General features: G+C 41.4%; 1 protein-coding gene across 11 annotated transcripts in view; it reads left to right on the forward strand.

The window, feature by feature from the left end:
* Positions 1-4,342: 4,342 nt before the first annotated feature.
* The window catches only part of auts2a (activator of transcription and developmental regulator AUTS2 a), a 285,288-nt gene continuing 276,579 nt past the window's right edge, over positions 4,343-13,051 (forward strand). For 8 of the 11 annotated variants that reach the window (XM_029518901.1, XM_029518900.1, XM_029518903.1 and 5 more), the window contains exon 1: positions 4,343-7,434. In XM_029518901.1, coding sequence (XP_029374761.1) covers positions 7,156-7,434 — 279 coding nt within the window. In that variant the 5' untranslated portion in view covers positions 4,343-7,155. The remainder of the gene's footprint in view (positions 7,435-13,051) is intronic. The other 3 variants (XM_029518908.1, XM_029518897.1, XM_029518898.1) reach the window with 3 other exon arrangements.

A 13,051-nucleotide genomic window follows, 5' to 3' on the forward strand; every position in this document is an offset into this window, starting at 1 on the left:
AATGAGGGGGTGTTAATAGAGAGACCTTCTGAACAACTGACATCAAACCCTGCCATGTATTTAAAATTGTACAAATCAGCTTTTAAGCAGAATACATTAAATCTTGTCCTTCTGCTCACTCCAATACTCAGAGTACCTTGTGATAGCTGACGAGGTGCTGTTGATTTTTTCATTTCTTCAACACAGCCTTTTCAGCAGGTATTCTCACCTGTCCTTGGTTTTACCAATGACTAGAATGTATGCAAGTGCTCCAGTAAGCTGTGTTTTCACTAAAGCACTGTGAATAATTGCAGCAGGTCTTATTGCAGCCAAACAAAGCCTGCATACAGTAGAATACGAAAAGGAAAAGCACTTGTTCTTCAATGCTTTCTGAAGAGCTAGTCGAGATGGTGCTGCTTTGCTGTGCTTTATTGGGGCTACAGTGAGGGAGCCTAGTTAATTGGTTCCCAACTTGGGGTCAGGCCCCCTCCAGTAGGTCACATCTGAGGTTTCCCAGGATGATTGATGTGGCAGGAACTAAGAAAAAACAGTATTATTATTTTACTTCCTCTGACATCAAGCAGTTAAGCGTGGAACCATCTGAGAAGTTTAAAGGGACAATCGCTCCCCGGTGTAGGTGCTGCTAAATCTTTGACACCTGAACATGAATGTTGAATGTTGTGTGAATGTTGGACCTACATCAATCCACAGTAAACAAGAACTTGTGCAGTAGCAGTAGGAAGCTGAATGTTCATACAAAAACTTCTCCTAAAAGCCCAGAGCAAAACAAAGTGATTTGAACATAATCATTATATTTCTCTGTGTTAACACCACTCCTTTATTTCTCTGATGGTAATGTGGGTCTAGCCAATGCCTAAGCAGTCCACAGTGATTGATCGTGTGAGCCAGCTGAAGAACCACGAGCTAAGAAGATTCTGACAGGCCCCATATATTAAGACCAGAGAGGCTTTTCAGTCCATGCTGTCATTATTGCAGGTACAACCCTCAATCTTATTGATTCTGTTTAATCAATCATTCTAATTCACATTTCTGCTTTAAGGACACTTCCATCTTTACCACATTAGTCTGTACTGCTGTGTTTGCCACTTCTTTCTTGAACCTGACAGCAGAGACACGTTGACATGTTTCATAATTTGGGTCAGGTTTTGAACAGTGGGCCATGTGCCACAATTTAGCAATGAGCATAGCACACATTTGTCATGTATTAACACACACTTTAAGGGCATTAACCACTTGTTAAGCCTTTGGGGACAAGTCACTAATGATGACTATTAAACCTCCCACACACACATGCTCGGGCCACTAATACACCCTATATACCTTTGATAAATGGTGTCAACAAATCATATTTGTCCAGAGAATATAACAAGAAAGAACAAAGTGGGAAGCCTGGATAGCACTCGGGCACTCTGAAAGTAATGACGACTATTAGAGGGCTTGTAGGCAGACTTATAAGGGGGCTGGATCATTTTTGTATTATTGTATTGTATTTTGTATTGTAATATCTTTGTTCCTGAAAGTACCCAGCAATTGAACTTTCTTTACATTCACAGTGTCATCATTGTCATGGCTCACCAAAAAGTGGACCCCAGTGCAGCAGCAGATTGGGTAAAACCAAGACTTTATTTACAGTCAAAGTACAACAAAAGTAGTCCTTGTATGGTAGGTAAGGGTGGCAATACACACAGGAAACAACACAGGGGGGAAGGACAGGGCAACCAGGAGCACAGAGAGCAACGGGACAGGCCAAACAAAACAGCAAGCAAAAAACAGAAACCATGACAACCATATCCCACTTGAATCTGCTTGCTGACAAGTAGAGATAATTATGACAAAGATAAACATAAGTGTGTTGAAGGTAACAGATAGTGACAAGCAGATGATAGGTGATATGGGGATGTGTACATCAGTTTGTGGTTTTTCTCTATCGCATTCATCCGCTTTCTGAGTTGAAGGCTGAAAAAGAAAAGATGAACCAGAGTTTTGTGGTGACTTTGAAGATAAACAAGTACTGTAGAAGGAGACATGCGGTCGATTCCTTTCCAAAAATGTTCATCATTATCACTGGTTGGATTTACATTGGGAGGGGACTGGCTTTCTTCCCTTTGTTGAGAGTTGTAGCAGCTGGAAGCCAGAGAAACTTTTCCTCAGTTCACTAATATAGATGACACTTGATGCAAGATTAGCAATGCCAAAACTGTGGTAAAAAAAAAAAAAAAAATCATTAAATCTATTGATGCCAAAGATACCACTGAGTCCTAGTTCCACAGAAATTCTGAGTATTGTATCACAGTGGATGAAGGTGGGGAGACAGAGAAAGTTAGGGCGAATGTGTAATTAAAGCAGATGATGGCAAGGCAGAGAGGAGGGTAGTGCAGCATATGTCTTCACCGTCTAATGAGTGGAGGCTGGGAAAGCTGAGTTAGCTGCCTCACTGTCAGCTCTCTCCCGCCATGCCTCTTTGTCACAAGGACACTCCTCCTGGAAGATGAGAAGGGGTCAAGTGCATGTGTATCCCTTGGTATTATTCTTACAGGCCACCGGGGCTCCTGTTCCACTGGGCACTGAGAATTGAGGCACTTTAGCAAGCTCCGAGCTGCACCACTCAGTCTCTGCATCATTACACTGGGCTAAAAATACAGAGCCCACCCACTGTCCCCTGCTCGCAGAGGACCAGTATACAATCACCAGGGACTCCTGCACATGTGAGGTGTGAGAGCGTCATTTTTCACATCCTCTTTATATTTGTTGTGTGTTGTACAGCTATTCGGGTATATTCACAGCAGGGTAAATGTTAAATGCCATTATCCTTCACCTCACTAATTATGCAATTTGCTCCTGCCATACAAGTGGACATTATTGTGCTGACACTATTTGTTCATCCCATGGTCAATAATGCATACAGAAATCAACATGTGCTGATGTAATGCTGTATGGACTTGTACTATAGTTGGCACTGCTGATAAAGCTCATAATATACAATATAATATACTTAATAAGGACCAAAATTATTACTTTATTGTCAATGATTATCATTACTTTGTATTGATTTGTCCATAAAATACCAGGACTTTCCAGAAGCCTGACGAGAAAAATACATTTCCTCTGATCAAGTCAATTCACCTAATAGCATTCACAAATGCAAGTGAGTTGCTCAGACACATTGATCCCTTTTTTTGTACATTTCATCAACTGTATTTACATATGAAATCACATGAGACTGACGCTTTCCATGCAGCGCTGATGGTGTGATTCTTACGGGTGAGTTTAGTTTAGCTCCTAACCAAGGTGTGAATTTATTCCTGGAAAATGAAGGATTCTGTGGATTTTGAATAACTGCGCTCTTACATAATCTGTTTCCCTGTCAAGGGCAGTACAATATCAATACAATAACTCATGCAGCTGTAATGAATCAACTGCAGAACTTACTTTAGAGTTTATCGTACTTTAAAGTACTTTATAGCACTTTATGGCTTATAGTTAGTGACCAACTCAAATGTGAAGCATTTTCAAATCAATCACTGTATCTTAGAGGATGAGTGCATGTTTGTGATTGATGGCTGTTGGGAGATGAGCGGTGGGAGCCTGACTGGTGTCATCCCACAGCTGCAGGTCACTGTCTCAATGCCTCATTGCAGACAGCCAGCTCTCCAAAGTAAACCACTTCTGCAAATGTCAAATAGCTATGCTGGAAATACTACGTTTATTTGGTGCTTTCTTATTCCATTGCTCCAGTCCTGAGGCCAGACCTCTGTCAATGTGCGTTAAATCGGGGGATGATTTATTTGGACGTATGTGTCCTTGAAGAGAAAACTTCCAGTTGCCTAGCTGAGCAGATGATGATGTAACACCTGGACTATTTTATAATAGAGGAGGGTCGCTGCCTGGTGTGTGAATTAACAAAAGACTTCAACAACGTTATGATGACCTGTAGCAGTGTGTAAAATGTGTAAAAGGTCAGCTGTAGACTAAATGTCACTACTGTGGTGTTAGGTTCAGGAGCTAGGTTCCCAGAAATGTGAAGTGGCCCAGCTGACTGATGGCCAGACTCAGTGTCCCACTGTTTCCATTCAGACGAACTCATCCCCGCTCAGACGCACACACTTCAGCGCCCACTTGTATTCTCAGAAACTCTATTTACCCCGGAGAAAGAAATCGGCTGTGGAATCGGCCGTGGTGGCTGTCACGCCGCTTCTTTTTGTCGCAAACTCGGATCTTCCCAAACGCCAGGAGACAGCACTATTTGCGCCGAGGAGGAAGCGTGCTGCCTGTAAAGCGGCACTGCGGCATCGCCGTATCACTGCGCCCCGGTCCCCCTTCTCCGGGATCCTGAAGCTGTGATCCGGGCAGAGGAGGAGGAGATACCGACCCTATGCATTTCCACTGCCGGATTTATTCTGTCAGCTCCAAACCTTCTTGTGCTTTATCTTTTCATTAGTGACCGGCGGAGGCCTGCAACTTGTCCGGACGGTCCCTGCCCACTCGCAAGGGTTTGCATTTCTTGGTTTTGCATGACGTGTCTTGGAGCATAAAAAAAGAAGAAGAAGAAGAAGGAGAAGAAAGAGAGAGAGAGAGAGAAAGAGAGAGAGAGAGAGAGAGAGAGAGAGAGAGAGAGAGAGAGAGAGAGAGGCTTGCTTTTGTTGTGTGTCTTGTAGTGGAAAATGAAGCTTGCGGAGCCGGAGCAGGAGGCAGTGGCAGTCCGCCGCTGCTGTTGTGGGCTGGACTGGATTTGAGAGCCTGAGATCTCCACTGACAGCACAGGCAGACAAAAAGGGACTGTGAGCGAAGACAAGGGAAAGAGTCTTACACTGTGCTAGAGAAGCCAGGGCGAGTGCTGGAACACAGTTTTTTCCTTCAGATGAGCGACATTTGGGAAGCTGTTCGTGCGGTACATGTGTGTCATTAGATGAGTGCTGGCACGGGGCATCAGGTTAAAACCATAGGTACTGAAAACAAAAAACACAAAACACCATTTAGGACCTTACAGGAGAGGTGGAGTTGCCTTTTTGGGTTGTCAGGAGGCAGAACATCTGCATGGAAGGAATCATTGGGAATGGTGGCTGCATACATGTTGGATGTGTCTTTGTTGTGCATCAATTTAACTGGTGCAAATGGTGATTAATGTGTAGTTGTACATTTGGCACTTTGCACGGTGAGCCAGAATCTTTGGGAACCACATGAACCCTTCACTACGCAGCTGAGCAACATTTCATGACAACATGTGTCCAAGGAGACAATGCAAAGTTGAAGGTGCTGGTTGACTGTGGGTCATCTTGGGTTTTTGGTTTGTGTGGTGATATCTGTGCTTGAAATGTCCACCAGCGGATTTGTCTGAGGAGGGCTTCACAAGAGCCTGTTTGTTAATTCTGTTTTCCTCCACGAAGAATACCATATATGCGATGTAATGAATTTGAATTGATATTCTAGACACATAGAAAAGCCATATGTGTTTTAGGCTACAACGCCAGAGTGACTTTCAGTGGCTTTAGGCCTACACTCTAGGCTATGCTTTGAGAATGATCCAGAATAGGACTGCAAGCTGTTGAATGTTGCATCCTAATATCATAAACCAGACACATGCCTTCAGTGTCAGACAGTGAAGGTGTGGCCTAATAAGCTCTGTAGTTAAGGGCAGGATTACATTGTCCAAGGGTCCTGACATTTGTCTTCACGTCTTAAAAGTGTGTGTAAAACCTCAAGGACATCTTCTATGTCCCATTAGTCTTGACTTAATTTGTTAAAGAGAGAGCAATGAAGGCTTTTTCACACCTAGAGTAGGGATGTTAGGTGTAAGGTGATGTTTTGAAAGAAATGAAAGGTGGCTTAAGAGGAACTGTCATGTTGACTAGAATGAATGTTTCTCAGTGGATGTCTGTGAGAACGGTTTAATGCAACAAGAGCTTTGAATTCACTCCTTATCATTGACAGATGCTTTACTGTGTGTGGGCAGGTTGATAGTGACGATTTTACCCAATACTGAAACCTATTCTCTGATATTGTTTTGGATCATGGATATGTGCCACTAATGGGTGTCTTTATACAAGTTTATCATGCAAATTAATGCAATTAGAAACAAAGATTAGCTAAAGTGGGAATTTAGGGTTGTGTGACAGCCTGCTATTCTTAAGACAATTTGATTAAACATAGTCAGTAAGTGTAACTGTTGTATGACCAGTATACTGGATATTAGTTGTACTGTCATGCTTTCACAGATCATAGCGATTCTGTGTGGTGCATAAAACAGCATTGATCATACCAAAAACAAGAGCAAGTTCATATTGAAATGTTGCTCAAGGCACCGAATGGCAAAGTTAAAAAAAAAAAAAAACACTAAAGAAAAATTCTGGTACATATTTAATTAGAATAATTTTAATCATTAAAAACACAGTTTAGGTTACTAGATGAGACACCAGTAAAAGAGCACTTACAACACATAATCATCTCATCTAGGGTTTAATGGCCTGGCAGTGTAAGAAAACACACTGTACTCAGCAGATGACGTTGTAGCAACCCTAATAAAACACTCATCTTGTATTGTGTAAAGTGGCAAGAACCCTCTGTACAGTTTGCTGCACCTTTTGGAAAATGGCTCATTGACTAAATGCACAGTTGAACTTGCTGAGTGAACATGTTCCAAATGCCTTCTCTCTCTCCCCCCCCCTCCCTCTTTCCACCTCCATGTCTCTGTCTTGCAGGAGGGAGAGTTTGCTGACCTTGGGTAAGAGGAGCAGGTTCCTGGAGAAGAAAGATGTGGCGTCACCTGCTCAACTCACCATGGCTGGACATGCTCACTGAGCAGACATTTGCTTTAACTTGAAAAGCTTTTCCTCTGGCGGAATTGACAGCTTGGTGATATCGTGTTTAATAGATCATTTTACACCTCTGTTGAAGGATTTGATGGACTGCCTTTGGGGATCTTTGCTTGGAACCTAGCTTGGTTCGGTGACTCGATGCTGCTTCACATTACCTGTAACAGCCTTCATCTGCTGGATATTACATGGTTACCCTGGATCTAACGCACTGATAACATTCACTTGGATATTGTGGAAATTCTCCTTGAGGGGTTTTTCACTTGAGCGGAGCTTCAGCTGTACTAGTGTCTGGCCCTTGAAGAGTTTGATTGTCTTAAGAGGAGTGTTTATTTGGAGGTTTCCTATGAAGGACATGGATGGCCCCCGATCTAGTGGTCTGCGCAAGAAGAGGAAGTCAAGGTCGGAGAGGGATCGGGAGAGGAGATCAAATGGGATAAGGAACAACCATGTTAAGGGTTCAGTCTTTCGTTTCTCCTCTGACTCAGAACAGGAGGATGCCCGTGGGCCCACCTCATCCCGCCCTCGGCCCCCGAGGAGAAAGCGAAAAGAGTCCACGTCCGCTGAAGAGGACATCATTGATGGCTTCTCCATCACCGGGTTTGTGACCCTGGAGGCTCTGGAGGTAAGTGCTTATCCACAGGTGGTAGCCCCTGCAACTCTCTTAAGCCTTGAGTGTGTTGCTTTTGCATGAAGATCCAGTTGAAAATCTCATAACACTATGCAGTGATGTGTTTATTATTGTGTGCAGCTCAGTGCCTCCCTGACTGGGCTGGTCCAGTGTTTTGGCTCCCGCTTGCGTATTTGGCTGTTGTGTGAACTGGAGTTCAGCAGATGTAGCTTTAAATGTAGCGCTGCAGCCAGAGATTACTATCTGTGTCACTGAGAGGCTGTTTTTGTTGTGTGTACCGCTCTGGATTTGTTTTCACAAGAGTTTCCAGCAAAGCTTTACACCAGATGAGGGATGTTCAGCTATGGTTGTAGTGGCTGTTGTGCCTTTTGTACGGTTCACAGTGAAAAAGCAATTTGATCCATGCTACAACAGTTTATTCAGAGTGGGAGCAATTTATAGTGCACTAGCTATTAATTTTCCTTGGAATGCAAACTGGGCACAGTCTTCCTTCCAATGATATAGTTCTGAATTATGACTTCTGTGAACAAGCATATTTTACACACAGAACAACAGCTACATTTCTTTGTAATAAGTTCTGCAGGGCTGACAAATGGAGGTGGTGGGCCATCATGATCCACCAGGGCAGCTTCAGTGCTCCCTTGTGTACAAGGTTTTGGAACCACTCTTTCCTTCCTTGATATTTTCACAATAATGAGGGCCATAGCATATGATTCAGATCATATTCATACTCATCAAACCTCAGTGACTCCTAGAGTCTGGGTGGAAGCTGTCATTATGTTTCTCTACTTTTTTGCTTTGGTGTCGTGTGTCTTTATTTGTTAGTTAAAGCTACAACATTGTTAATTTTATGGGAAATATTCTTTCTCCATTACTGATTTATTTATTTATTTTTTTTTTGTTTGAAAGCATATTTTTTTTTATTTTAGCATTCACTTAAATCTTGTGTCAGGTTGATGTGAAAAGAGTTTCCAAAGTCAGGCTAGCAGTTATAATAATAAAGTCTAACCTGCTATGCGGTTTGAATCCAGTCCTTCGTTCACTGTTGTGACCCAGCTCAAGAATATGTACAGTACTACTCGTCCTTACTGCATCCCTTTGTTGGTCAGCTCAACACTTCTGATTGCTCATTCCATTTAGCGGCCAAAGACTCTTGTGAGTGTATGTCATCTCATTTCCTCCTTGTTTTGTTCGTCTCTATTGATGTTTTCTGTCAGTCTGTTAAAGCATCACTCAGCACAGTATGAGTCTAGGTGGATGGCAACAAAATGCGGTAACTTTTAAATTAGCTATTTGGTGTATCTGAGGTCAACTTAGACACACGAAATAAGGTAAGAAAGCTGATTTAAACTGTAAACCTTTTTTTTTTTTTTTTTCATTTTGCAGATTTTGCTATTTTGCCTTCATGTTGTCATCTCCACAGTGTACATCAGTAGTATGTCATGTTTTTCTGTTGATGTGAAGGTATAATACCTACCTGCCCCATTCCTGAATACTGTGCCAGCACATTAATGGCAACTAATGATGTATTTTGGTCAAACTTTAGGGTTCTCCCCTTATACCTGGAAACACTTCCCCCAGTAAAAATCATTAAGACATAAACGTGATACCAGTTAGAGAGGAGGGAATGCTGGTTTCAACATGTTAGTGACAGTGGTTGAATGCAGGAATAAGATCCCTGAACAGACACGCTTCTTGGAAACAGTTGCCTCAGGTTCATGTAGAATGCATGGAATATGTGGAAGAGCAGCTTTACACGCTTAGATACCACTACTGACATATGGCCTAACCGCACAGCAGAGCCTGACATGAACATAAGAAGCATAAATATTGTGTTGCATGAGCATTAACCATTTCAGAGCTGTAACAAATCCTGTGTTTTGAATGCAATTCAGCCAGCAACTAAATGAAACTCTTCATAATTTCATAATAAAAAGCATCATATGACGTTTGCTCATGCAAGAGATCTCTCACCAAAACAGTTGGTGTGACTCCTGGAGGTTGATAACACTTGGAAGGCATTCCCTTCCTTTTAAATTGTGTTAAATGTGAATTGTGATATAATCAATAAGAATATCAACTGTTTGGAAAAGATAAAGTGATCATTTTGGCTGTATTACTCAGCCAAGCTCCAAATATTGAATGGCTCTTAGAGAAAATTGTAGCTTTATGACGCTTGATTGTAAAAGATTTGTGCCTTAATGTTTATTAGTAGACACAATTTAGCATTTTATCACCCTTCATATTATTTCGGTCTTTTACTGCAGTCAACTGAGTGGAAAAACGTGCTAATAAATCTAAATACATTACACTATCAGATTTGATTAATATCAAATAAGTCATTTACAAGTCAAAGCAGTCTTGACACAAGATGGTTTACTAAGTAATAAAAATGGAGAAAGTTCAAGTAAAGCAAGAGAATAACAAATTACACTTGTGTTTTTGCTGATCTCCGCACACTGGCATAGAGCTGATTAATGCAGTATCATCATCAAAGTGAAAGACATTTGTAATATTGAATTGTAATGCCTCTAACAGTTTAAGGTTGCTGTAGTCCGGTGCTCCTCAAGCTCCTCCAGAGATCAGTTTCTATATAGTGTGACATCCACTGATTCCACTTACTGAATCCAAGCCCTGAATCAAATCCATTACAAATCTTTAACTAGTTAGTTTGAAGAGAAATGAAAATGTCAGATCATTGAAAAAATGGCTGGTTGATTTCAGCTGGTTAGTATAATGACTATGTCACTGAATGTTGGAGAATGTAGCACACAACTGGTCATTTTGTGATTTCTGGACAAATGATCAAATCATTTGTGACTCTGACACTGAATTAACTGGAACTGCTGCAGCTACTAGTACAAACCAACTTAAAAACAACAGTGAAAATGGTATGAATTCCTTTTCATTGTTCAGTGGTTATCAATAAAATAAGTCACAGATGTTTTTCTGCACAGTGCACTCACCACTACCTGCAGGCAGACCTGTGGTTGTCCTGCCACAGGTCATAGAATATAATGATAGACCATGCCTCCTTGGTATCACAAATCTGCGAATGTCATTTATCAATTTTTTTCTTTGCTGATTCTGTTTGTGCTAGAAAGGTGTCAGAGATAAAAAACATGAAATGAAAGAGGAAGTGATCAGAACCTGCCCTCATTCGCTACAGAGCTTCGACCATGATTGATTTCAAAACTCTGCTGTCTACTTCAGTATAGATTCTTTAATAATGTCTGTGACTACTCATGCTTTGCATGAGTTTAGCTTGTTATTTTTATTGCTACGCTGCTGGTTATGAATCTTTTGTAAAAAAGACACTCACCACAAGTCCAAAGAGTCAAATGTGGCATCTTTAATTAACAAATATATTCCGTCTACAAGGACATTAAACTGAGACGAGCAACAAATCTTCTCTGTAGAAAGGGAAATGAGGGAATGTTTGTCGCTTTTGCTTGAAAAATTCCCTGAACGATTAATTGATTGCAAGTACTTAATGGGCTTCTGTTGAGATGGATGTATTGCATTTCAGGTTGATGAATTCTCTGGAAGAAAACCAAATCGCCTTCTAACTGTTAAAATCCAGATGGGCGTAGCTCTAAGTTCATTAATATGTTAAAAAGATCCTGTGAGTCTGTTAGTGTTGCACACTCAGCAGTATTTATATGACTTGTTTTTAATGAAAATTTATCAATAATAACTGTGCATGGGTTAAATTAGACTGCAACCCACTGGATGTGGGCTCTGCCCTTTGACCCTGTCAGAGCTCAGTATGACAGGATTGTCAACTCTCCCATCAGACAAGAAAACAATGTTGCTTCCTTTTCTTTAACTTGCCCAGCAACAGGATTGATGTCTGATGCATTGCAACTGCATTGATGTCCACAAAAGGACCAGCTGACATCATGTCAGTGACTCTTAACACAGGTGACAGTATCGATTTGTTGGAGGTTATTCTGCAAGGAAACACGTTCAGTCATCATTGCTTTGCAAGGAAGGGATTGACAGCAAAGGAAAAATCGCATCTAAAGAAATCATTTATTGGATCACTGAAAATATCTGGGAGAGAGGTTCAGTTGTTGCGAAAAAGACATCAGGGCACCCAAGAATGTCCAGTAAGCGGCGAGTTGTTCTCCTATAGCTGATTCAGCTGCGAGATCAGGGCACCATGTCACACCACCAGGTGTGAGTGCATCTGCATGCACAGTTAGACTTTTGGAGGATTGCCTGGTGTCACGAACAACAGGAAAGAAGCCACTTCTCTCCAGGAAAAACATCAGAGACAGACTGATATTCTGCAAAAGGGTAAATTTTCTCTGATTAATTCCCTCTCCGATTGCTTGGGAAAGCTGGAAAAAAGCTGGTCCAGTGAAGAAAAGGTGAGCATCCTGAGACTATTCATGTGTGGGGTTGCTTCTCAGCCAAGGGAGTGGGCTCACTCACGATTTTGGCTAAAGACATAGCTGTGAATAAAAAAAATGGTACGAAAACATCCTTCAAGACCAACTTCTCCCAACTGTCAATCCTCAAGAGGCGAGTGGACAGACAAAAAGCCCCGTATTCTGACAAACTCCAAAAATGGACTTCCATAGTCAGGATGAGACAGAAGCATTGCGAATTGTATTGACACTTGAAAGCATGAAATGCTTGCAATTATACTAAAAAGCAAACTTTGTTCAAGCCAGTGCTTGTCATTTTCAAAACTTTTGGCCATGGCTCTAGTGTTCTTACCTCGTGTGCTACTGTCAATATTGAACTGCAACTTCATGGTCAGGGATTCCAGGAATTTTAACGTAAAATTCAAATGGAAGAGACATGGTTGGGTAGTGACATAGTGTATTTGAATATGGATCTGGCTGTTGTATTATTGGTTTTCTTTATTTTTGTTGGATTTAAAGGTTCATTGGTGACCTTGAAAAAAAGAGACTTTCCCATTGTGCTACATTGTAGCATCTGGTGTCACTAAATTCAGCAGATGGCTTAAGTTGGATCCGTATTTTAAATATTGCACAATATATATATATATATGTTGCAGTTTATGTAAAGATTTTTTAAAATGGTTTTTAAATCATTATCTCGCCATGATCACAGCATGTTAAAATACTTTCGGTAGCATCTAAATGGGCCAGTACACAAACATCACAGCGGCAGTGGCTGTCTTTGGTGTGGGTACAGTTGAATTCTGATGATGTCAGACCCCTTGAGGAACATGCTTGTGCTTTCCATCTGTTGCCACAGTACTGGAGAAACGCTGTTCCCAGGCCTGCTTTTCATGTGCATGCTGATATCTTTTCTATGCATTTCTGCTTAGCAGTCTGGGGACCAAAGCATTCACGATGATGTACTTGAGATGCTCGGGGTGCTTTTGGTGGATGTTGTGCAGCATATTAGCGTCTTTATTACCTGTTGGTGTTGCAGTTTAGAGTCAACTGTTAATTAAAAGCTGTTGAAGAGGAAGTTGCTGTAGGAACAAAACTTGGCCCTGAACTGGATGCCTGTGAGAAAGCATACTGCTGTGGGTTGGTGTTGTTCTTTTTACTGATCAGCTTGACCTCAAACTGTCTGCACCTACAGCCAAGTATTAATGTAACAATAATTTCATTTCCACCCATGT

This window comes from Echeneis naucrates, chromosome 14 (assembly GCF_900963305.1).
Source record: "Echeneis naucrates chromosome 14, fEcheNa1.1, whole genome shotgun sequence".
NCBI classification, from domain to species: domain Eukaryota; kingdom Metazoa; phylum Chordata; class Actinopteri; order Carangiformes; family Echeneidae; genus Echeneis; species Echeneis naucrates.